This window comes from Falco biarmicus, chromosome 3 (genome assembly GCF_023638135.1).
Source record: "Falco biarmicus isolate bFalBia1 chromosome 3, bFalBia1.pri, whole genome shotgun sequence".
NCBI lineage: Eukaryota > Metazoa > Chordata > Aves > Falconiformes > Falconidae > Falco > Falco biarmicus.
This window is the reverse complement of record NC_079290.1, coordinates 84,068,861-84,095,857: the sequence shown is the minus strand read 5'-3', so window position 1 is coordinate 84,095,857 and position 26,997 is coordinate 84,068,861. Positions and strand designations below refer to the sequence as shown.

Sequence of the window (26,997 nt, the reverse complement as noted above, 5' to 3'; positions counted from 1 at the left end):
AAGTCATACTTGCCATGCACAATAACTGTGCCTAGTGCCCTGCAGCGAGTAATAGACTTGACAAGGAATTTTTATCTTTTTTATTTATTTTTTTTTTTTACAGAGGTCTTAGGTTATTCTTTGCTCTAATATAAACTCACAAAGGGCTTGAAGGAAAAAGGAGAAGGAGGCCATCTTCTGTCAGATGGCCCTACACTTTAGGTAATGCCCCATTTGTTCTTGGCAGGTTGTTCTGCAGTCCTGAGAAAGTTTGCCCTGTCTGTCACATGCATACCTTGTGTCAGAGCTCTGTAGAGTGAACTGCAGTGAAGGCAGGCTTATAGTTGAGTTGCAGTTTCTTTTCAGCATCTGCTTTCAATGTATGTCTTGTTGCCCTTTGCTGAAGAGGAAATTGAAACAATCCTTTCATTTCAAATGCCTTCCTAACTGTAGTTCAACCCTGAGAAAGTGGTATCATGAGCTGCTGCATCTGCTGTGCCAGTGATTCCAGGTTATATTTTCACAGTTCAGAAGTGAAAACAGAGGTTATATTTTCCTTCTCTTTTTCCTGTCTGAAATGCAACTTCAGACTGGATTTTTAATGCAGCCAGGCTTCTTACATATAACCTCCCAGTTAGGAGGACACTAGCAGTAATGCTGAGCCAGACCAAGCCACCTGTTTTTTCCAAGCTGCATTGGCTCTAAATCTGGAAGTTAAATTTCTGTCTAACGTAAGTACTGACATGCTCAAAACATACCTGCTTTGTTTATTTGGAATCAAGCTACTTAACAAATCACCATTTTTAATGTCATGTCATATGGACAACCTCATTTGCATAGCAATCTACCTTCTTAAAGTCCTACTGGTCTGAGTAAAATCTGAACTGCTTGGGAAGACATGAAAAGATTAATGAATTATTTGGGATAGTTGTATTTATTCACTGGATAAATAGTGTTTGGGATTAAAGCATGCTTGGTTTTGTCACAGGTTCTGTTAATGCTTTTTCTAATAGGCAGAAGATGGGAGGAGGAGATAATAATAATTGTAAAGAAAGGAAACAATCCAATTAAAAAAAAAAACCAAAAAAAACCCCCTCATAATAAAGGTTTCCAGAAAGATTGCACTTCTAGTATGGGTGCAGTTCCCAGCAAAATTGCAGTTCTGTCAGAAGACCCTCCTGTTTTGAGTTGAGGTGGACAGGAACGAGCTAGGCAGTCAAGCTACCATTTTTACAAACACCATCTGCTGTAGCAGGGTTTTCCTCATGTAGGTTTATGGGGAAATCCTTCTTGATCCTTCTCTCCTAGTACTGATGATATGCTCACTCCTGTGCATGGATTCCCCCCAGCGCCAGTCAGCCTGCCCTGGTAACAAGGCAGGTAAGGGTGCTGGCAGGCATGCTGGGGACATCTCTTGTCAGTGTCCCCAGCTCTGGGCTCTGCAGCTGCCTGGCACTGGCCTGGCACACAGAGGGGTCTGTCTCTGATGTAGCAGTACCTTTATTCTTGTGCATGCTGTTGTGAGGGTTTTGTTTTTTGTTTTGTTTTAATTATACATTAATTCTTGAAAGCGCATCTGTTATTGTACAGCAGACTTTGTAGTGCACGTGAGACTTGAGGACACAGTTTTTCCTTGTAATATGGAAACGTTAAAGGTGCTTCGAGCTCACAGTGCTGCAGAAGAAGATGTTTTCAGATCTAATCTGTCAATGGTGAAAACAGTGACTTAAGGAAAAATAGGACAGAAAACTTTTGTCTAATATTAAGAGTGCATGACCTAAATGTCACATGAATTTTGCCAAATAGTATTTATTTTTATATACAACTCTTTATAAGTAGCTACAAGATACTGACACAATGATAATTAAAATGTTTGCTTTGGCAAGTAAGTATGTTAGGAGATCTTTTGAATGTTTGTAATTGCCACATTTTTTTCCAGGCTCTTAAAAATATATATGTATAACATTAGATTTAATATTAAGATTCATACAAAGACATATGATTATCAAGTACTCAAATGGGTCAGTGCTCTGTCTCTGTTCCTGTATGTGTATATACATATATATATGTATAGATGAAGAGCTGCTTTCTCTGAGACTAGAGGCATCTATTTTCCTTGAGGCCTGGAATCTGGAATTAAAACTAACTTGTATTTGTCATCTTGGAAGATGAAAATATGCTGCAACGTGCAGATCGAACCTGTGCATATATTGTGATGCTTATGGAAACAGATAGCTATGCTTCTAATATAGCTTTGTGTCTATTCTTTGCTGTCCTATGTTCTTTTCCCTCTTTCAATACAGACAATGTTTCCTTGTTACATAAAAAATTAATAAATACACTGGACCAAATAATGTTTTAACTTACTTTTTTATGCATGTAGGGATAATAATAGTAAACCTTGGCTTCCTCAGTGTCTCTCCATTTGACTATCTATATTATTGGCAGTACATTTTGAAGCAATTTATTAAAGACCTATTTATGAGCAGTAGAAGTTGAATTGCTATTATAAGTTCTATTTTGTAGATGACCGTCAAGTATTTTCAGAATTCCTGCTTTCTTTCAACAACCTGTTCAAAACCCATTTCCTCCTTTTCCATTGGGGGTGGGGGTGGGGGGTGGAGGGATATACTTGTCCAAGAAGAAGGAAGACAGTTTTCCATCTTGAGTTTCCTGAAAAAAATAAATCTAAGCCATGGTAAGATGAGGCTAGAATTAACCTATCAAACAAAAAGTCCACTCTTATGTGGCATCAGAAGACTGTTTTAATACATTTCAGGTACTGATCTTGGCTCATCTTCAGACTGGCTGAATTTGTCTTACACACTGTGGAAAACTATATTCCCCCAAGACTGATTTTTGAGTATTTCTTCATCATTTTCCTCTCACTCAGCCTCAGTGTCACCACTGGTTGACTCCTGTCTGGCCTTTTTTATGCCCACTGTTCAAGTCTTTTACTGTACCTCACTTTATTTTTAAAGCTGTTAACTTGGGAATGTCATCAGATAATGGGTTAAATTACTGATGAAATTCCAGATGTATTAACTATACATTTCCTTTTATTACTCCTTGACAGAAATTTACCGTTTTATGTGCTGTGTTAAACCTTAATAAAAGCAAGTGCATTTATTTCTTTTCCTATTGACCATTACAATTCAAATAATTAGCAAATTTTTAACTTTAAAAGTCAGTCTAAGCTTGAGCTTTCTTTGATTTAGTTTCTTTCCCCCTTTCTGAAGTAGGTACAATGCTTTTTAATGTCTGCTTAGAAAGTGCCATCCCCATCTTGAAAGATCAATAAGATGTATGATTATCATAGTTATTTCAGTTTTGGACTGGAGATTATATAATTCATCATGAGATGTAGAGTATACTGTATTCTTTGACTTTTCCTTACCATGATCTCACAGTAGAACATCATTCTTAATGAAAACAGGGCAGATACCATTTATGGCTCTCTATATATCGCTTTTACTCCAGTCTCATCCTAACTGAAGTTGTCCTGTATTGTCATCGAAAGTGTACAGTTGTCCTGTACAGTTTTGTGTTGAACTATATTGTTCAACACAAAAAATTGTTGAACTTGTTTGGCCACTGGAGATTCTTAAAATTTTCTGTATCTATGGATCTTTTCCCGTTTTCTTTACAGACTTTTTCCTTTCTCATTATATTCTTTAAAATGGAAAAACATTAAGATATGGACACAGGTTTTTTTAGCAATTAATGACTGACTGGTAATACCTCTCCACCAGTGCTCATCAGCCCTGCTTTAAGCAGGGGGTTGCGCTACATCGATGGGTAGTAAAAGTCTCCCTGCTTTTGATGCTGGCTGCCCTTTAAGTGAACTTGCAAATACTGTTCTTTCTCAAAATGGCCACAAAACACATTGATTTCTTAATTGTTTTCAACTATGACCTTTAGCATTTCTGTACTGTGAGAAATTAATTTTGTCAAGTCCAAAACAGATTTTATGTGATTCATATTCGGCGGGGGATGGGGGGGGGGGGGGGGGGAGGGGGAGGAGAGAGAAGGTCTTCTGTCTTTTCGTATTTGCTCTGTTTTGCCGGTGAAAACAGATTGAGCTTTTTGATTGGATTATTTCCAAGATAAACTGAACAATTAATATAACATTCTTCATTTTACAATAAGCTGTTAAACCTAGATTAAGGTATTTAAAGAGAAAGAAGTTTCAGAGTTAGCAAAATGATGGGATAACTCAGTTGAGAACCCCTCAAAATTCTATTTCATGTAAATAGATAAAAGAAAGCTAAAATAAATGCAAAGCTGGTAACTTATTTTGTGTATCTGTAATATTTCTGATTATGGAACATGTGATCAGGGTGGGCATGGAGAGAAAATTATTACTTATTAGCATGAGCTGTAGTGAAAACTAACTGGATTCTGGATCTACGAGCCATGGGGAAGAAAGAATTTTAATGAATTGTTTTGAACAAACAATGTTGATGCATCCTAGAGAGGCATTTGCGTAGGTGGCCAAGAACTTAATTTTCTCATGGTTCAGGAACCTTTTCACAAAAACAAAGGGCTTTTAAAAATTTGTATCTGCCAATGTAAAGCTCAGCTAGTTACTTGAGATCTGTGTTTCATTTCCCTTGTCTGCTTTTTCAGCAGAGTCAGCAGAAAAAAAATAGTGCTTTTATTTAACCTAATACAGTTTAAAATTTTTCTGCATAATTATACAGACTTTCCAGGAAGTCCTAGATGACCCCTTTAGCAGAATGAAGATCAGTGCCCTATCTTAACATTTTAAAGTGTTACAGCTTTTCTGATTTGAAATGCTTTGAGGACTGCAATAGGTAGAATTTGGTTTTATTAAGCCAGACATCTCAACAGTTGAATCCTTTTATTGAGTGGTTCTGCTATAACGACCTCAGTGCTACCATAAGTGATAGACTAACTGGTCTTTTAAATTTTTACAAGTGATAAAAGCATAAAGCTAAGCCTCATGTATTTATTTTTTTTAATGTAACATGAGAACCTGTGATATTTGTGAATTCCCTTCTCTAGTATATTAGGGCCAGATTTGCATCAGAAAATGTGATAATTAAAAAATAGCTTTCACTACTGGTCCTATTTACTCTCCACTTTGGTCTCCTCAATTTGTGGAGAGAAAGATGATCTTTTTGGCAGCTTAAAGGAACAACAGTATGGAAATTCAGGGGCATGCTTTTGTTTTACATTAATATTAGTGGGATTGCCCGAAACAGTAGTGAGAGCTGAAGTCCAACAAGGTGTTCAGGAAAGAAATCAACCATTCAGCTGTAGCAGAATCATCTGCATGATATTAGGTGCAGACAAGGAATTTGGTACTTGTTTTGATGTGCAAACAGTTAGCAATAGATAGGTTATGGAAAACCCAAATGGAAGAAAGAAGTCATGAGTAGAACTTCGAAGATCAACTGAGCACTTGTCTTCTGATTTGATCTGAATTTCAATCTAATTCTTACTACTAGTGCAGCCCTTCACAGCTTACCTGGCTTACAGACCTTAAAGTACAAATTGACCGACACAGGATCAGGAAATCACATTGCCAAAGTTCTTTTGCAAGGTTTTAACTTGCTATTGAAATGTGTAGATTATGTACATATACCAAGATGAAAAGATTCAGTAATTAACTGTGTTGTGAAACTTCATGTTCTGGATGTAGATTAAATTCAGGTAGAAAGGTGATTTCATCCTTTTGTTGAAAAAACAAAATTTTAAAGGACTTTTTTTGTTGTTAAGTAACTTTCATATTTTATATTGTAATATTCTTCTAAGAATAAAGATGATTCAAAATATTATTGCTGTCTGTATTACTAGTGTGATATCTAGAAGACCATTTGTTTCAAGCTTGTACAAAGACACCCTTTTACTCTTTAAGAATATTTTCTTTAATGTCTACATACTATTTTTAAAAATAAAATTATAATGTATTTCTTACATCTGTCCTTACCAAACGTCTGACTTAATGGTTTTACATGCATAGTGTCTCCTGTGTTTATATCTTTAGTCACTGGTAGGCAATGAATAATGGAACAAATATTATTTTCTTAGGGAACTGATTCTCATTTTCCCCTCTGAGCCTTAGTGGTGGAAAAAGGCAGAGTAGAAAGACTGTGTGCTTACCACAAAGCTCCAAATCTGTCTAAAGGTTACATTTATTTTTTGTCAGCTTGCATTAATATAATTTTAGTCATTTTCGATAATGAATGTGTGATTAAAGGTTATCCATATAGCTAAATAGCTGTTATTACCATGTGCCATTTTAGTTACTTGGATAATTTGTCAACTCTGTATACAAACAGACAGCTTACAAATAAGAATTTTCACTCCTGTAGTTAAAATCATAAATCAATAGCAATTGCTGAGGGGTTGATCCAGCTGCTTATCATCCACCTAATAGGCTAAATTGCCTTTACATTCATCCAACTTTTTAAGTCAGAAAGTAGATCTCTGCTGCGTTTACATTCATCCACTGAAATGTAAATTTAAGATGTATCATTTCTTTCACACGTGATTTTTAGCACTGCCTGCTTCTAGAACAAATTTTCTCTGTTGCTCGGTTGTACAAGGTATTATTGTATGCAGTTGTGTGTATGCTGCTTTACGTAACAATCACCGTATTGCCAACATTGCAGATTAAGGTTATTTCAAATACAGAACTGGATGGACCATCCTGGGATGTAGTCCAGTTTCTCAAAGATGAAAATAACATCAGCTCTTTCTAACAAACTTCTCAAACAGCCTTCTAAAAGCAGGTACGGTTTTGCCACATCAACTCAGATTGGATGGGGATTGCTGCTTCCGTGATGTTTCAGTACCTTTTTTAAATTTCCAGCAAGAATTTCAGTGACCAGTTTGAAGCAGTTTGTTCTTGTCCCACCTGTATGCTTCCTCTGATTATTTCTGTCTCATTGTTTAGCCTTGCTAGGTATAAAAGCCAGTTGCATTCCTTTCTTAGACTTTACTTCTCTCATCTAAGCTCACCAAACTTTTTAAACTTTATCTTCAATCAGTTTTTACTTTCTCTCTTAAAAAATGAGAATTAACAAAAACTCTGAACAGCAGAATACTGAAGGAGTCTCCTGCATGCCTTGCTACAATATTATGTCCAGTACAGTACTTTGAAGTTAGCCCAGCTCAAAGTGGGGACTAGATCAAATGATGCCTAGAGGTCATTCTAACCTAAATTATTCTATGATTATTCCTCCTCCATCTCAACAGAAAATAATTTGTTCAACACATCTGTTAAATTTGGCTTTTTAAATGTATACCTCCTATCATTTACTTAATCTTCCCTTAAGTATCAACAAAATCTTCCCTGCTCCCTGCAGAATCTGCTCCTGTTTCACGGCAATGGTTTATGTCCACGTATCTGGTGGAGAATACAGAAATAAAAGACACCATGTAAGGTAGAGATGACTGCTGTGCAGTCTGTTCAATGTCAAAATTCAGACCATATATTAAGAATATTCTTTGTTAGTTACAGGGGACTTCCTGCCACGATGTCGGTACAGTAGGCCCAAACAGGCCTAAGCTGCAGGAAAGGGAATAGGAAAATAATCAGCTAAGTAAAAAGAAGAAACATCCTGGCTCTGTGTTATCTTCTGTAGGAGGGGAGAAAGAATGGAAAGAAAAGGGGAGTTGTTTACATGGAAAGAGGGGAAGGTGAAGAGCCCTGAAGAGGTTTCTTGAAAGGAGCTGAATGAAGCTAACGAAGGAGGCTGTAGGGGAGAGGGGCTGGGAAGGGCTGGGATGTGCAGTGTCACACAGTGACAGGCTGTGTGTTGGGCCTTCCCTGCATGGAACGTGCTTTCCTCAAGGTAGAGGCCCTCTGCCTTCTGTCTGCATCATTTCACTAAGGAAGTACTGAACTCTAAATGAATTATCCCTCAAAACCTAGAGAAAATCACTTTCTTATTAGTTATCAAGGACAACACAGAATGGTTATTGTAGCTGAAATATGCTTATAAAAGTGTGGTCATACTTAGAATAATTTATCTACAACAATGGTCAGCATGAGGTACTTGATCTGATCTGCATGTTAAGGATTAAGCCTTCTGCAGAAGGGGTGTCCGCGTGCAGTTTGTCTGTAGTGAGAAGATGCGGAGCTTCATCTTATTACTGAGGTTTTGCTTGCTCTAGCAGTTAACTGCCCCAGGAAGAAACATTGCAGTACCTTCATGTACAAAAGTGAGTTTCCATAAAGGACATCCAGTTAGTTAGTTAGTTATATTTATTTTTATTGACTTATTTATACTGCATCGTATTTTTTTTTTTACAAATTACTGTCATGTACCAAAGACCAGAACCAAAAAGGTACTGAAAAAGTGTGTTATAATGCTTATTTTTAGGTGATTCCATGTGTCCGTGGTTTGGGTTGAGTTCCTATAGTGCTTATACAATGCATAGGGAACTATGTGCCTCAGAACAGAATTGATCTCAATTTGCTGAATGTTTCTTATCCAATATCATAATGTCGGGCAGGATGTTTAAGGTACCTTACATGAAATTCAGTCTCACTTCTGGGTCTTCACTACCTTTTTCCACTCCACTGGGAAACTGTCCTTCCTATTGCGGGTATTACTGTCTTGCACCCTTTCTCTGAAGCCATCTTTTAAAACTTGGTGCAAAGACAAGGTAGCTGTGGTGGCATCTTTAATAATGGAGTTCCTTAACTAAAATACTGTGGTATTTTCTATACAGGATGGAGGGGAAAGGGAGATAGGGAATAGCCAGACGGTTACACTCAACTTAAATATTGCTTTGATTTCTCACAAGTGAATAAACCAGCATTATGTCAAGTTTTATCACACTGAGCACTAGTGCTTTAATAATTGAACTGCTGGGGTAAGAGGGAGGAGGGGAAGAAGAAATTTGACCTCATCATTCAGGGTGTTGTGTTTTCTTTAAATCAAGTCAACCATTACCATAATTTCTGTGCAATGCTGTCTTAAGCATGCTTGAAGAATACAGTTTTATGGGTACTGATAGTCTGCGTTGCACCTTAGGCACCAGACTGCTCCGTTGCCTCAGGGCAGAGCTGATTCTACCTCTCCACTATTGTATTCCTCTAATTTGCCATTTCTGCTTTATTTCTTGAGCACTTAAGTTCCTTCCAAATACTATTTTTACATGCTTGTTTGGTTTGGATCAGATCCAAATATCACCACAGGGACTGAAGATAGATGATAGTATACTACCGTCTAAACTGCTACGCTGTGAAGGAGCGGCAAAATTCAAAATGTAAAGGAGTCTGAGGGGTGACCTCATTGCTCTCTACGGGTCCCTGAGGAGGGGACGTGAGGTGGGAGGTGCTGAGTTCTTCGCCTTGGGATCCAGTGATAGATCTCATGGGAATGGTTCAGCATTGTGCCAGGGGACGTTCAGACTTGACCTTAGGAAGCATTTCTTTACCAAGGGGGTGGTCAAACACTGAAATGGGCTTCCTAGAGAAGTGGTTGATGCCCCAAGCCTATCAGTGTTTAAGAGGTATTTGGGCAGTGTTGTTAATAACATGCTTTACCTTCTGTTCAGCCCTGAATTGGTGAGGCAGTTGGACTAGATGATCCTTGTGGATCCCTTCCAATTGAAATACTCAATTCTACTCTGTTCTGTTCCGTTCCATTCCATTCTAAATGTGCTCCTGTTAAGGTAGTTCCATTTTGTAAGTCAGCACCTTCCTCAAATAAAAACAGGTTTGAAGCAAACAGGAAGAATTAACGTTATTACCTTAGCAGAAATCCAGCCCTGAGCTAATTCCTCTTTTTTTTTTTTTCTTCTTTTTTTTTTTTTTTTTTTTTTTTTTTGTGTGTCAAACCATCCATCTTTTTCTTAATTAATGAAGGGAAAGTGCAAAATGATGTGATTTCATTTGATTTTAGCTTCTCTAAATAAGAATAAAACAATGGTTGTATTGATTCAGAGTTAGGGTCTGCCTAGCCCAGTATCCTGTCTGGGGTACATAGGGGCCAGAAAATGGACCCTGAGGGAAGAGTGAGAATAGGGCAATCATATCATACTTGTTTTCCTAATGCTGTCATTGCTTCCAAGTTAAAAGTTAAATAAAATATAACAAGTATTCACATGTGTTGCCCTGTAAATCCTTTTCCTCAGAATAGTAGAGCTTCACAGGCTTCCGCTGTGAAAGGATTCTCTGTCTTCACTGTCACACCAGTAACTATCTGCAGAACTGAAACTAAAGGGAACTGTCTGGTATTGCAAGCTAAGTAGCAAGTGTTTTCTTTCTGGGTTTGTTGGGTTTTTTTCTATTTTCCAGGATCATTTTAGGGGATTGGAATAGGTTTGCTGGAATATCAAAAGCACTTCTTGATATTGTAGCCAAGTTGATACCACAGCTGATTAATAGGGTGCAATTAAATATTTGAGAGAGGTTACTGGGTCACATCTGTAGGGGTAACTACCAAAGTCAGAGATTTTGGCATAATTTTAAATTGGGCAACAAAAAAATAAAAATTGCACTTGTGGATTGATCTTTTCTATGGTAATTTATTGAAGGATTGGTAATTTTTCACATGATTATTTAATGTAAAATTTATTCTTAAAGGTCTTTTTTATTCCCCTCATATAGTTGATACTAAAGATTGTTTACTATTTTGCAGATACCCTGAAGTGTACTGCTGACTGAAAATTTTCTTCCCCTTTGCTTCAGATGGAATAATAGTTTCTCAACCTCCTTGCTTTTTGAGAAATGCTTCTGAATTTTCTTCCACCTTCCATAACCAGAATAGCAATTTAAAAATCAGTGAGACAGTATCTGCCTGTAATTATATACAGCATTGTTTATGTGGCTCCATTGCAGAAATAATTGAAAAGATCATGTGCTGATACAGCTCTTAGTAAAAATCCTTTCATAGCTGCTCTGTAGTAGTGTTAGATACAATTTCATTAATTGCTTTAGAAAACAATAAAAAGAAATCTTTTTCTGTAGCAAATAGCTATAGCACTTTCTCCAGAAATGAGTGAAAACTGTAAACTGAATGACTTTACACGAAGAGGCACACAAACATTTCTTGGATAATCAAAGGCAGACAAAAGTGTGAATTTGCCCTGGCAGCCTGTACGCAGGTTCTGTGATAAATCCAAGAGGTGTGCCAGAAAGCATGAATGAAAGAAGACCTACGTCCCTTCCTGACAATAACTGGGTTTCTTCACTACGGTGTTCTTCCGAGGAGCAGTAAGGCACAGGACTTCCAACAACCAAATCATATAGCCCGATGTGCATCTGCACTCATGTAGATTGGTGCACAGGATAAGAAAAATTAACTTCCACAGGCTGCATAATAAAAAATATCTTAGGAGAAGTGTGTACAGTGCACTGAACCTCCTCCTTGCATGGGATGGTTCAGAAGCTTATCGAGAGGCATTCATCTGCAGGGAGTCAGGTCTCACATTAGGCCATATAATGTCTAAAAATAAACCCAAGCGATTCTGCAAGTACTGCTGTGACCAGGTAGTGTGCACCATGTGTGTTGGGCTGGAGGGTTGATGCAAGTTGCCTTTGCCCCACTGTTGTCCCTCCCGCCAGGGCCATGGGCACACTCCTGACTTCTGTTCAGCTGCTCCCCAGCACCTGCTTTGAACGTGAATCCTTGGGTGGTTGTATGGGCCCTATGACAACGCCATTTGAGGATGTCTCGGGCAGTTTTTCTTCTGCCAAAGTGCTCAACAGCCTTTCCCACCTCTGGGTTACCTCCCGTGAGGGTTCTGGTTACTTTTATAGGAGCATGGCTCATGAGCGTGGTCCAGGAAAGCAGTATTTTGGCGTCATGTTTAGCATTCACTTGTACACCACCAAAACTGCTTTTGACTGCCGTACATTGTGGGGAGAGGTGTTTGACGGTCATACATAGGTTACCTTGTTCTGCTGGTGCTGCCTGTTGTAGGACATTACCGTTGTGTCTGCAGAGCCCATCCTGTCATAATGGGTTCCTGTGAAGTCCGTCTTTAAAGAGGACACCCACTTACTGTTTAGCTTTACTTGATATACAGGAAAAAATAATGAAGGCTCCCAAAGACCTGATTTCTTGCTTGTTTATAGACATACTGTAGCTCACTGTGATTTTTCTATCCATGCCTGAAAAGGAATAAACTTGATGTAAACAGACTGCTGGTAACAGACACCCCTTGCTGACCATAGAAACTCAGCGTTTTTGCATCATTTTGTGCTTCTGATATTTCCATGCTGTGCACAGACAGGTAGAACTCCCCAGGTGCTCTATTCACATGATGTTCCCCAAAACAAACTCCCTGCAGCAGGCTGTGCTCATTTGCCTTTCATCCTCATAGCATGCAAGGCCACATATAGAAGGTTTCTTGCTACTTTAATGCTTTTATTCCATGCATGCAGAAATAGGAACGTGTGAGTTGAGCTGGAATCAAGATGACCACTCTGTGGATATTTGCCTAGGGAGGTAAAACAACTTTTACTCGAATATTTCCTTGTATAGGTGATTATTAAAGATAAAGTTTTAGACAGAGTGTCATCCGTCCTTACAGAAGATGGGTTTATTAGCTTCAAGATGAACATGCATAACTAAACATGAGACAATATTCTTCTTTTATTTGGTTGGGGGTTTTGTTTGCTTGGTTTTTATTGTTATCTTCTCATTCTTAAGTTATTCTGCTTCCCTAAGATTGTCTGTCAATAAATCCTATTTTCCAAAGACATATGTGTGTGGAAGAATATAAGTGTGGAAGAATCAAAGTTTTTTTTTCAGTTGATTCTTTATATGATTTGAATAGAATTAAGTAGAATGGTCATCTTATTTGTACTATAATCCTTTGAAGTAGATATAGGATGCAGTGACTACCAATAATGAGAGAAGAATACGGCAAATAAAGCATAATTATTCTTCTGGGTTTGGGTTAAAGAGGGCAATAATTACACCTGCCTGAGTTCTCAGCTTATTAGTATTTTATGCTGCTATTTTCCAATACTATACTAATGTAGTTCTGGTTAAAATCTCCCTACGCCCTCCTCAAACTCTTGGTTGCTGCAGGTTTCCATACTTCAGAATTCTCAACAAAGTATTTTATTGCTCAGTTCCTCAGCTGAAGTTGCTAGAATTTGCAGCCTTCTATAATGAACCATAGGAATATGCAGAAAAGTGGTTGATAATGAATTTTAAACCTTTTCTTCAGAAAAAACAATAAAGCAGAAAGCTTTATTTTGCTGAGCATGCTGAAAAATTTATTAGGGGGAATACTTCTGTTAAGTTTTTTTGTGTCTTTTCATGTTTTTGATGTGAGTTTACAGTCAGTTGTACTGATCTTTTGTGAAGCTGGAAAAAAAAAACCCAAACTAAAAAAAAGCGCACACACACACTCAAGCAGATTTGGCACAGTTGTGTGACAGCCTAAAGGCTCCCTGCACAGACATGTCAGGTTGCTTCAGTCAGGAATCTTTTTCAGGCCAAAAGCAGGAAAAGCTCATTTAAAAAAAAAAAAAAGTTTAGAATATTTAAAAAAAAAAAAAAAAAAAAGGTACAAAAACCCCACAAAACAAACACAGGGTATCTAAATTTAAACAATGTCAAATTATAATAAGATTATTCTAGGAAACTCTTCACGTGTTATATCTGCAAGACTGAGGCATCAGTTTGTAACCAAGAAATGTCAACTGTAATGTGCAACTATACTGTACTCTTCAAAAGCTAAAGACCATGAATTTAGACTGGGGAAAACCGTTGTCTCTTCCAGAATATATTGATATCCTTGTAGGAGCAAATACACTTTTAATACAGAATCACAGTGTCAATTAAATTAGAAAAGACCCTTAAAATCATTGAGTCCAACTGCAAACCCAGCACTTCCAAGTCTACCACTAAACCATGTCACAAAGCACCATGTCTGCATATCTTTTAAATCCTCCAGGAATGGTGACTCAGCCACTTCCCTGCAGTCCCATACTCCATATTTTGAATAACAAGGTAGCATTAGGATAAAATTTGTAATGGTGGATCTGTTACTTTGACTATAGAAGTTACAGTATTTATTAAAAGACCATTACATTAGTTGTGAGGAGAAGCCTGACTGTAAAACTGGAAAAGACAAAATATATTCAAAATTTATTGGAATCCTTTTTTAGACCTTCATACCTAAGATTTCTTAAGGTGAATGCGTTAAAATGTTTCTATGGAAGTCAGACTAGTGGTATTAGGGATCACCACTAATCAGCCACCAGTGATTCATTTAATACCGTCTGTACTATTCCAATAACTTCTACATTTTACACAAATATACTGCTTAAAAAGGGGTAAGCTGGAATTCCTGGAAATGATAATTCAGGCTTTATGCACAGACTTGGTTTTCTTTTCTCACTGATTTGGATGGGGTGGCACGGTCTTTTACGTCAGTGTGTTCTTGCCAGCAACATTTAGTAATTCATTCTGCCAGCAAGAATGCCACCAGAGATACTACATTTTTTTTCTGTCTTTTGAGGTGGTACCTTGCACATAGAAAACTGGATACTGGAAGAGGGACTGTATAGTAGAAACTAATATATCGCTTGTTGTGATGATGCAGATTCCAGAAAGGATAATCACTGTCAAGTCCCATTGTGTCAGCTGAAGCTGCAGTTGTTTAGTGATTTTGAAAATCAGGCAAAATTTATTTCAAATTGGAAAAAGTAATATTTATAAAAGAGCCACAGTCCCTAGTCATCACCCACTAGACCTCCATTTGAAAAAGTAATTTAAATTAAAATAATTTCTTCCAGTTTAGCATTTTGCCATTATTATGTGCTAGAAGACTCTGGCTACGTTTATCTTCAATATTACTTACTTCAATGTACTTGAATACAAGCATTTTAGTTGAATGTCTCATCAAAGGGCTGGCTTCTTAATCTATGAAATCTCACTACAATGAGTCAATATAAACCACAGATGGTACATATTTGGAAGCTGATGATGATGATGATGTATAGATTCGAATTTGTCAGGTTAACACTTCTGATGCCAGCTAGAACTTAGAAGTTGTCCTTTTAGAACTATTTATATGTAAATTAGGCAATTATCCTTTTTTTTTAACACTGTCAAATCTGATAACTAATTAACCCAAATTCTTTTCCTGTAAAAAGAAACCTCCAAAAAGAAGCATTCAATTTGATTTACATTATTCTTGTTCAGAACTTAGATACTATGAGCTATACTCACATAGGAGATCCAGCATCTGTTGGGAAAAGGGAAAACAAATCAAGATTTAAAATCCATTTAGTTGTTTAAAAAAGCATTTATTCTCAACATCAGAAAGAAATAAATTTGTGGTTTGAAAAGTTAAATTTTTTCTTTGGTTTTTGTACTAATGGATACAACAGATGATTTTGTTCTCCCTTATAAATATCTTGTGAAAAAGTACAGAAAAGTGTTTTAATCATGACTGTAATAATCAATTCACTGTTATCAAAAGAATTATTACTACTGTGTAACTTCAATCCTTTTTGTATTCTTGGATGTGAGAAAGACCTGTATTGAAGCATGAACAGATCAGGCTTTGGAGGGAAGTGTACTCATTGCCTAATTGAATATATAATTCATTTTATCATTCGAGTATATAATTTATTTTATAGGAAAAAACCCTACCTAACCCATCCTTTAGTGTGCATGCTCATTACTTTAAAATTAAGACATTCCATTGCTCAAGTGCTTGTACATAGAAGAACAAACACATCTAAATTTACTCTCTTATGTAGGCCAATTGAATTAACTTAGCTTCACATTTGAATAATATAAAAATTCACATAATGATCAGTAGAATTAGATCAGACTCATACTCATAATTTCTCTTACAAACAACATGTAGCTTGTTACAAATTTCTTTATAAAAACAGAAAATCTGACAAATGGATCAAAAAAAGTTGCAAAATGTTTATGTTTTTGCTGTGAAATAGCGTAATTTGTCTATCAAGACTAAGAGGACAGTTTCTATATGTATGTTTTAAATTACTTAATTAGGAAGTAAAGGTACTTCCCTCCTGCTGAATGAATGTTGTACAAGTTATTCATTAAAAAATATGTAAAATAATACTTGGTATATTTTAAGTACATTATTTATTTTGAAGTGAGTTCCTTTATTCTTAAATCAATTCCTTCAGAACTGATTTAGATCTGAATATTGATTTGATAAAAAATTGACCCTTTTTTTCCTTCTCTTTTTAGTTCAACAGAAGAGCAGTTTCACTGGCAAACACAAGGTAATGTACTTATCTACATGTATGTATGGCATATATTCTCTCCCAGAATTATTGTATTTCCTAAAGAAGATGGAAAGGAAAGCAATTTTTCTTTATGCAGGGTGGGTTTTGGGTTGGGTTTTTTTTTTTCATTCCTAGTGTGTGAAAACCCTACTTAAAAACTGGCAAAATTTGGCAAAAGTTGTTAGGGTTGACAAAAACAACGCTGAGACTAACATAGAATTTTGAGAGGGGGCATCACTAAATGTGTCTCTTAACTTTTTTTAAGTCTGGACCTGAACTTCCTCATTTTGCTTTTATTAATCCAAGGCCGTGCTTTCAAAGGGTGGCATAATTTTCAGTATGTCCAGCCTCTGAATATGTGATCTTGGTATGTTCTCCATTCCTTCATCAGCTGTGAATGTTTAGTCACATGTAACTGGGTTTACCTTTTGCCTTTCTTTTATATTTTTATGTTCTTAATTTTATTACAGATGGTCAGAAGGATATAGAAGATGAGCTCACCACTGGTCTGGAGCTGGTGGACTCCTGTATTAGATCACTGCAGGAATCAGGGATACTGGATCCACAGGACTATTCAGCCAGTGAAAGTAAGTTGCTATAAATATGTTTTATAGAAACAGACATATTTTTGATGTGTCATGCTTTAACACTGAATGCATATCTCACGGTTTTTTTCTTTATTTGTTGGCAGAAGACAATGTAGTTGTGAGCAGGCAAATTGCCTCCTTGCCTTTGCAAGTAAATTTTTGGTTTTATTTGTAATAAAGAGAATCTCACTGCTAGTTTGTGAGGAAAAACACCAAATGTGGAATATATCTTCAAGAAAATATTTTGTGTTTGCAATATTGCTGTACTATACCACAAGGTCATGTCACAAAACTTCAGCATCACCACTACAAAAGTAACTTTCAAACAGCAGTTTTTCAGTATGCAAAAGTACTAAAATGAAACGTAGTGCGGGGCTGTGGGTAATTCTAATGTCCCTTTGTAACCACTTGGCCAGGTAGCTGGTACTCCTTAAGACTAAAATTTTCAAATGTATGCATAGGCAAAAATAGTTATGTGAACTTTTTAAAGATGACAAAGAGAATGGCGGCTGTAGCAAGAAAGCTGAAGTCTTTTATCAAAGGTTGGCTCACTAGTTAGTCATTTAGAAGCCATTCTGTTTGCAGAACTGTGTGGTGAGTGGATAGATCCTCTGCTAGGACCAGACATAGGGGAAGTGAATCAAGGCTAAGCAACAGCAAAAGTGAATGAGTGGCATGCTGCTCAAGTATCTGTAGAGCAGATGTCTACAAATGCTCATGAGTCAAATACACTAAGACAAAGTTTTCCAACAGGTTAACAGATCTGTTCTTCAGGTATAGCACTGGATATTGAAAAAGCAGGTTAATTCCCTATTTTCTTTTTTTCCCCCTTAGTTTCCTATCAGATACTCTGTTCCCATTTGTCACAAAGTATACCCACTTTCACTTCACTCCTACTGCAGCTCCTGATACTGCCTTGGCTTTTTGATTTTCTTTAGTATTCCCATAGATGTCCTTCTCTCTGCTCACTTGAGCCATTTTTGTCTTTTTCAATCCCTTGCTGCCCAATACTCTCTGACTGAGTCACATCTTTCAAGGTGGCTGCCCAAATTCAGCTTTCAAGAAACCAAAGGAGATGATCTCCCCTTCATCTGGAAAGGCTGATGATGTGACAGCCATCTTCCACAAAGCATCTCTAGCAGTGACAAGTCATTACCTGAAATGTGGTCATCAGGTGATGAAAGGAAGGCATTGCAAGTTGAATGCTGAATTTTAATTTGTCAGAACATTTGTCATTATTTTAAACCAAGATTTGCAGTAAAATTCACAGCTGACAGTCCTGGAACAGTAGAATTTTTTTCACTTTTCATATGTACAAGATTTCTGGGCCAACAATGTCACTAACACTTCTGTTAAGATGTTGCTTGATCTGAACACAGTCTGTGTTATGAACATCTGTTCAGACGTTGCTTGGTCTGAACAAAGTTGGGAAAGCATGGTGAAACAGTGTAAGCCCTTATAATTTACCCTGTTTTTTTCTTCATTTGGGGGTGAGGAGAAACAGATTAAATGACTAGCATGATAAGGTTTGCCTTCAAAATGTGATTCAATAGGGAAATGAAACTGAGTAGATGTCAGTAGAGGAGATTCGGGGCAGGAAGGGGCTAGCTTGGATGGGAAACCAGCAGAAACTGGCTGAAGAGATGAAAACTAAGAAAAAATGCTAGGGAAAGATGAAGACACTAGCTGGAGAGAAGTCTAGGTATGTGACGAAAACCAGTACTAAAGAAGATTTCTGGGGTGTTTCACAAAAAGATAAGACATAAATAGGAATGTAGGTAGATGGGAAGGAGAAATAGGAACACGGGCAAATGGAAAACAGTGATGGAGAAGAGGAGCAATAGAGATGGATTGTGTGTGGGACCAGCAGGGGAGGAACTGAGATTTGTTGAAGCAGGAGGTCCAGTCATAAAGTTGAAAGCTGAATTTGCTTGGTTGGATGGTTTGTTCATGGGATCAGGAGTTAGGTGCAAAGAGAGGGAACAACAGGGTGAGAATGACATTCAAGAAAGGAAATAGTGATAGTCAGGAAAGTTGCTGTCCCTAAGAAACAGAGGTCTGGGGAGAACAGGCAGGTACATGTGCTCACAAGTGAACAGGCTTCCCTGTAGGGCTGCAAGCTTGATCTTCACGGTCAGGAAATATTTCAGAAGCCTTTTGTCACAGTGCCCCAAACGCCTCTGCTTCAGGCCCACCTCATAATGAAACTAGATTGCTATTTTCCATTTATGGTTTTAATTAAAATTCAGATATATATATGCCAAAGCTAACAGCTGCAGCTCTGCTAATCATTCATAAATGCAATTAGGATGTCATATACTGGATTTTCTTCTTAGTTTGTTTTTTTTTCCAATTTAGAGTAAAATATCACAAACACATCAGACAGTTAAAATGTTAGTGTGTTTGCAGTCAAAAGACCAAAGTCAGGGCTGTCTGGACAACATCATTTGAATTTCTTATGACTGCATTATAAAACAATTATTATCATGCCCTGTTTTGTACATTTTCTGTCCATGCCTCATTTACCCAAAGCTAAGGCTCAGCTTGCATGGCATACTAGATGGGGGGTTTCATCTGGAGCACTTTTGACTTCTCTAAGCAATAAGTAAAACACACACAGTAAACGAAAACAAAAATCTCATATTTGACAGTTCAGCTTTACTCTAGAATTTAATTGTATCTCCTCTTCACATCCTAAAGTTCTGTTGTTATAGCTGTGAAATCAGTCAAATTACCTTCTACTGATACTTAATTTTAGGCATGCCTAGTTAGTTCGCATGTGTGCTGAGAACAACTGTAACTAGACACTGTGGAAGCACAGGCTCAAACATATGAAGCATGATATAAGAGGAAGTTTAAAACTCTGAGGTGTCCCACACACAGCATTTGTATAGACACTTTCAATCTTATTTCCTTCAATCTTCAAATAGAAAATGAGATCTATATAAATCTCACACTTCACAGGTATTCTAAAAATCATTATTTGTCATAAAATCATTATTTGAAATAAACGTTGAGTATCGCTAAATAATCCACCAGCATGGTTTTTTGTTTTTTTTTTTTTCTTTTTCTTGGACATTTTTCAATGAAGGCCTGAGGTCATGCGGTAAAAAATGAGGCAACTACAAAACACTGATTAGCTTTGGATTGGGTGCATTGGCCATAAGACAAGAAAGGAGAGGAAGAGTGATGATTCAGAAAAGGCAACTTGGTCTGGCATTTCCTAACTTCTGAGCTCTTAACTTTACAGTTTTAGTTATGTTTACTTCTGCAATTGGACTGCATAGCTTTATTTTAAGTAACAAGGCTGACTCTGAGGAGAGTGTTTCCAGACTGCCATGGCAATTCTAATCTAGTTGAGGCGTTTTTTTTCTAAAAATCATGTGAAAGCCCGCCCAAGGGTATGACCACAGCTTCTTTTTCTGAACTATGCACATCTAGTCTAACAAGTTAATCTATCAGTAGTTCTGCCTTTGTAGAGGATTAGCGTGTCTGTAGTGAGAATCTTTATGATTCAGTTTCATGCACTCTGATTTTTCTCAGAATTAGTTTTAAAAAGTTGTCACATAGCAGGCGGCTATTACAATATGCTAAATCCCAAACATCACTCCACATGTGCTATTCCTTTCGTAGCAAATAAAAGCCATGAAAAAAAGTGTAATGGGACGAGTCACATGAAAGGGGGCGTACACAGGAGGGGTTCTGTATTGCTAATAGGAATGCTCACTAATTAACCTTACTGAATGTGAATCGGCAAATAAAAGAAGAAATAAGCTTGTATTAAATTTGTAAAACGCAAGCTGAGCGATCACTGTTTTTAAAGTATTTATCAGACAAAGACAGGCAGATTCATACCTGCTGCATGCTGTCTTGCAAGTGTTCTGTGCTGGTGCTGACCCTGGCACAGGGTTATACACATCTGAGGGGAGCTTCTGTACCATGCCTTTCTTCTGTTCCAACTCAGTGTAAACTGACTTCCCAAAACCATGTGTTTTTAGTTATAAGCGAACAAGCAAAAAGTAAGGAAAATACTAGAATTATGCAAGAATCTGCAGCTCAGTTGAGACCTGAACGTGTATCTCTGCGGTCCAGTTCCCTGTGCTGCAGTGGTTTCTCTTTATGTAACTATAGATCTGTCACCACTGCATCACTAGTGTTTACATCAAACATGATCTAACATAGTTTCTGTGGAGCCAGAGGGTCAGACGGGAGTTTGTCCTGTCCTAAGTGTTTGTGGGCATGTCACCAGCAGAACGATGGTGGTCCCACAGATACCCTCAGTCCCTAAGGGTGGGCAGGTATACAGGCTGCTGCTAGTGGCAGTAACCATTAGCTATGGGGAGTCCTAGGGACCAGCCTGGTTCCTCAGTGACACTGAGAGGGCACTTGATCTGTCCTTCTCTCTGCTGTATACATCACTGTAACACCCAGCGTGGCAGCTTAGAGCTGACTGCAGAGCTGGCTGCTCCTCTCTGAAACAATCTCTTCACTTCACCATTATGTCTTTCTAATGGGAGCTCAAAAATACGGCTTTTGCACAAATGAAGATAAATAACTTGTCACTTTAAATAGGATCAGGGGAAAGACCAGATATGTGAGAGCCAAGTTAATTGCATGTAAGACACTGGAGATGAGTCATGGGAGAAGGACAGGAGTGCACAGTTAAGTGTAGGACCTGAAATCACTGGGGGAAGGAAACATGCAGGGGAACGAAATTTAGTTTAGGACAGAGATAGTACTGGGGATGTTTCAGGCAGACATGAGACACAGGAGTACTGAATAGTGACTGTTGCTGAACAAAGGTATTTTCATGGCAAATTGAATAATTTAGTGGGGAAAGACACATGAAAAAAAATTTTTTGAGGGCTGAGTATGTATGGTGGAGAACAAAAATTAATATTGCAGATTAGAAAGCTTGGAAAGATGGGGGATGAAGGAAACAGATGTTTTCCTCCCTTCCCATTACTGCACCACTGTCTCAAAATCACACTACTTCAGATTCATTCTTTTTACTGCCTAGTCAATACACCTCTCTTTTTTTGTTGTTGCTTCCTTCTCCCCACCACCACCACCACTCCCCATTCCCCTGGCCACTCCATTACACATAAGAACAATTGAAAATGTAGAAAGCTTCATGGAAAGAAAAGAGAGTAAACACAGATATCCAACACTGAGTGAGGAAAGGTGATTGCTGAGGACCTTTGTCATTAAGGCTTCAAAATGTCACAGTCCGCCCTGCAGATAAGAGGGAAAGGTCCCGATGAACTGCCTGAGGGCCCCCAGATGTCCGTCCTCTGTGACAGGGAGAAACTGGAGGCATCTGAGCAATCGTTAAGGACCAAACTACCTTTTCCTGCCAATGTTTGTAAATTTATATTTTATAGATGGGTAGTGTACGAGTGAGATAAATGTGGAACAAGAGGAATATATTGGTCCTGTATTTCTTTCCCTCCCACTAGTTCCCCTGTACCCCTATCCCTGTGAATCATTAGCATGCCACATTAGAGGAATGCCATGATACTTGCATCAAAACCATTTCTCGAGATAATTAGCTGAAGCTCGTTTCCTTACAGACTACACTGAACCCTTACAGGCTACAGTGGTGGAGACAGGCAACGGTTACTCCCTCTGTCATGGCATTAGCAAAATGAGGGTTAGACGGACTGCTGAGATTACCAAGCAAATCCATTGGCACTTTCTTCCTAATTTAAACCACAGGCTCAAACGTCTCCTAATCCAGATGTCTCTTAATTCTATTTTAAGGTATCTATACTTAAATCTTTCATGCTATTTCCTTTGCTTCAGTCTCCACAAAATGAGCATAAGACCCGTCTTAAAAGGATTATGGGTCAGATTTATGGAGCTTTTGGTGTTCAGGTTTCTAACTGAAACAGAATTGTAACACTGTTTTTCAATTGCTTAATCACGTCATGTGGCAGCCCTCCTTCTTTGCTCTCTAGATCAATACCACAGACTGCAGCCACAGGTTTTGTTGACACAGATCAGAAAACCTCTTGGATCAGTCTTCCATTTGTCTGATATTTTTTAAAAGCTACATTATAAATACTTACTTAAAAATAAGTGGTTTACATTGCAATTGCAGTTTCCCCAGCTAACGTTGCCAGTACTCCAATTTTTTCCTCCCAAATTTTGTGAATATATTTTTATTTATCTCTGTGATCCTATTGTCCTGGTGCTGAGGATTAATTACAGAATTCAGCACACCGATAAAGGAATAGAAATAATGTAGATTAAGTTTCTTGGCTAATACGATTTCAGAGTGCACTTCACTGAGGCTACATGTTGACAGAAATACAGTCAGTTAAGGATGTCTTAGTCCTTCTGGGGAAGAAAAAGTGTGGCTCACCACTGAGGACTCAGTCCCACAGTATCTTAAGTCTTATAGTCCCTTGAAACTATTTGTCCAAAATGCAGCACAAATAGGTAGTAGTGCCATTTAGGTGTCAACATTTTTTCCTCTGAAGAATGATTTATGTTAGAAGAACCGATTATTTTTGTCACATGAAATTATATATAACTGTTGTATTAGACAGATGTGGTTTTCACTTAAATAACCTGTCTAATTCTGAGGCTAAAAAGATGGGCTAAGCTCTTACTCTCTTAATTCCATTTTGTTTCAGCAATTTTTTACAATAAGAGAGGTCCTCCTTACTCAGTGTGAAAGCAGATGTCCCAGTTTGAAGGAGCACTCCTTGTTCAACCTTTATGGTTTTCATCCTTTATCAGCTGCTTTATTCATAGATATTGAAAATGGATTGAAACAAACAGGCACTATTTATACAATGAATGTGTAAAAGGATGTGTGTTTTTTTCCCATCCCATAGCTCTTGCTTTGTGAAATTGCCACCTGTCAGATGGCTGACATGCTCAATGGGATGAAATTTGGCATCAGTAGACCTCACAATTTGTTGATAGATGAAGTTACTTCCATTTCATTATCTGCTCCAAGAGGCAGGGCGATCCAGCTGAGTCATTCTTAGTGCACACAAAGCGTTCTTGTGGGATCTCCTGGTAAGCACACACACACACTAATAAAATCATGTGCTCTTTGAGCGTGTTTCAGAACTGAAAAACACCTAGGAAGTATGTGTGCCCCTCTTTCATTTTAGGATTGGAGACTTTGGAGTAGGAGTGGCAGAAGCGAGTAACACAGGTCACAGCATCTTTTCTTCTGCTGCATTAATGCAAACCTGGCAGTTGTCTGACTCAACAGTTCTTAGCTCCAGATAAATCTCTCAGAGTATGAGGTCTGAGGAAATTTTGATTTACAGATGAAACCTCTGTCAGTATTATTTAGGGTAAACATTTATGGTTGGGCATTTTGGATGCCTCTCCTTATTACATCCATCTCTTCCAATACAAGCCTTTTCAGTATGTTGGCTGCAAAACTTCGGAGTTTCGAAGTCATCTTTGCCCAGTTGGTGATGGGGTAAATCTGAAAGATGGACACCTTTTGTTAAAGGATGATCTCACAGTTATTTGTTGTATGTTCTCACAGAGAAAGTTATACAGAAATTGTCTCAACTGTGGGTCAATTTCAGTCTTTTGAAGTAATTGTGAAATACTTAGATTTCTGAGAAATGAGGATGTTTCCTTTATCCACCTCCTCTTTCTGGCCCTAATCACCCTAAGTGTGAGCATGAAATAATTATCACGTCATTTAACATTGTAATAGCCACAGGCTGGTAACAAAGACCAAGACCTGCTTTGAGGAGCCGTCCTCAGCAGGAAATTAATGTCTTTACAAAATAGCTGACGATGCAGAGTTTCTTTAGATTCATTGCTAAACCCCACTAAGACATTAAGATTTGTTAATATGAAGCAGGCTCTAGCACTGACCCAACAGCCAGCAGCTCTGCATCAATGTTTACAGCTGGTGCTGCCTCAGGAAATGCTCCATCAGCACTGAGCATTCTGAGCTTGGACTTCATTGTCTTCATCCTCTGTCAGAGGCAGAGTTCAAAGGTCCTGAGAACAGCATCAGATGAAAAGATGTAGCTCAAACACTGTCATTCATTACTGCATCACCTTTGCTCTCACCACAGGTATCAGGATGGTAAAGGCCAGGTAGAACAGGCACATCTTTGTTGCTGCCGTATCAGTCTTCTCACTTTAAGAACATGAGTGAAGTTTCCCTTTTCAGTCTCTTCCCTTATGCAGGCAGCAGGAGACCACTGCAAACAGTCAAACTTAGGAGCGGAGCCACCATATGGGTTCTCACCACCGGTATTGCTGGCAAGCTTTGGTGTCTGCTTCACCAGCCATGGTCCACCATGACTTTTTGAAAGTGGAGTGTTAGGGACTGTGACTCGGGTCCAGCTGATCTCATTCTGCTTCGGTTCGCTGCCTGTCTTCAAGTTCATGTGTGGTTGTTTACAAGCAGGAGGCCTGGTGAAGGCTGAAGGAACCACGACAACTCAGGGAAGCAGCTTCTGCTTCCTCAGGGGTGGCAAAGGGGTTGCTGTGGCACCCTCCTGTGCAGGACTTCAATCACCTCAGCTCTTCTGTGGCCCTTCTGTAGATCAATAGGGTGTCTGGGAGTATTTACAGGCTTGTCAGGGAGAAAGTGCTAAAAGCCACTGGAGAAGTAATGTTCAAAACATGATGGTCCAGTATGTGCCCCTACTGTTGGACCTGGACTGCCACAGGCTGCCTCTTGCAATTTCTTCTCCTCAGGAAGGAATCTCCAGCCAGAGACATGCCATCTTAGCATCTCTCCCTAGCCCTCTCTTTTCCTGTGCTCTCTCACCTTTTTATGCTGTCCCATCTTTCCATAAACTACCCATTACTGTCTTACCATATCCTTATGTCTGTTGTTTCCCTTCTTGTTTTAGCTCGATCTTCTATTTTTCCAGTTCCTTTATCTTTTCTGTTATCACACATCATGAAATAAAGCCTCAGTGTCTTGTCCTCAAAACAGATGATGAGTCATCCTTGGAGGCAAAAAAAAAAAAAGTCAGAATGTGTTTTCTGTGTAAAAGTGGCCTTACTATCCTCACATTTTACATGCTTACGTAACTTCCAGCAAATCCGCATTGCTCATTGGTGTGTCACGTTGGGAGTCCAGGGGTAACAGTGACAACATCACAGCTATGTGATTTCTAATTGTCCTCCATTTCCGTACAGCAGCTTGTAGGCTGATCTTTTGTTTCCATGTGCCATCACCTGCAGCATGTTCCTTGGAGTTTCTCTATTTCTGGTTATGTCTATGTGATGAAATGTACTTTTATATATAAATTCCATACTGATAACGCGATACTACGTCATACCTCTGAGCTTACTTGTCCTGAGATGAATCCAACTTTGGTACCTGGTGTCATTTTATGCTCTGCAGCTGACTTAAAATCCTTGCCTAAAGAAAGCAACACCTCACAATCTGGCTTTAGTACTGGTAGTACAAAATGTGAATGTCAAATTAACACAGGAGCAGTAACAGCAGGTAAAACATACATGGAGGGGAGGGAAACGGAAAGGTGTGAGTCAAGACCAGGAAAGCAGGAACAATTAGTAGCAGCATCAGAGGTGGAAAGGAGGTAGTGATCAGCTTGTAATGCTGTGGCAAACACAAATCCTGCACAGGCAACCAGGTGTTCCTTCATCTACCACAGGAGGCAGTTACTGAAACTCATTAGAAAATGACAGTGACTTATGGCAGCATCTGTAGGAGCAGAACAAAGAAAGACTTTTGGCATCCCAACCTACAACGCAAAAGAACATCAGTAAATATTGTGTCTGTAGTATGGGCCAGGAAACAAATGCACCCACATCCTCACAACAGACTGACAAACCACTCACCCTACTCATGCCTTAGTGGCATGCCAGCACCCGCGTGCTCGGCACAGTTAGAAGAGCCAAGAGCCGCATCATTCTGGGATCTGCCGGTGCCAGCTTGTGAGCATAAGCAGTGTGTAGATACAGCCTTGAAAAAGAGGTAGTTGGCTTGTTAGCCTGCGTAAAATGATGTATGTGGAACAGAAAATTTTGGCAGGTATGGGTTTGGTTTTGATTTCCTTTGTGGTACATGCAGTTTACATAGCTCTCAATGAAGTAGGATTTTTGTGACTTCTGTGATAACACAGAGTAGGGAGTTGCCTCAGGTTTTTCCATTCTGGCTTTATAAATAGAGAAATGCATTTTCTGAGTAAAACGTGAGAGCTGAGAGTAGTGCACGTTTGTGGACACAGAAAGAGA

The 26,997-nt window shown here is 38.4% G+C and overlaps 1 protein-coding gene across 7 annotated transcripts in view; it reads left to right on the top strand.

The window, feature by feature from the left end:
- Positions 1-26,997, top strand: part of CTNND2 (catenin delta 2) — a 681,093-nt gene that overhangs the window by 342,333 nt on the left and 311,763 nt on the right. For all 7 annotated transcript variants that reach the window (XM_056332605.1, XM_056332606.1, XM_056332603.1 and 4 more), the window contains 2 exons: positions 16,161-16,195; positions 16,669-16,785. In XM_056332605.1, coding sequence (XP_056188580.1) covers positions 16,161-16,195; positions 16,669-16,785 — 152 coding nt within the window. The remainder of the gene's footprint in view (positions 1-16,160; positions 16,196-16,668; positions 16,786-26,997) is intronic.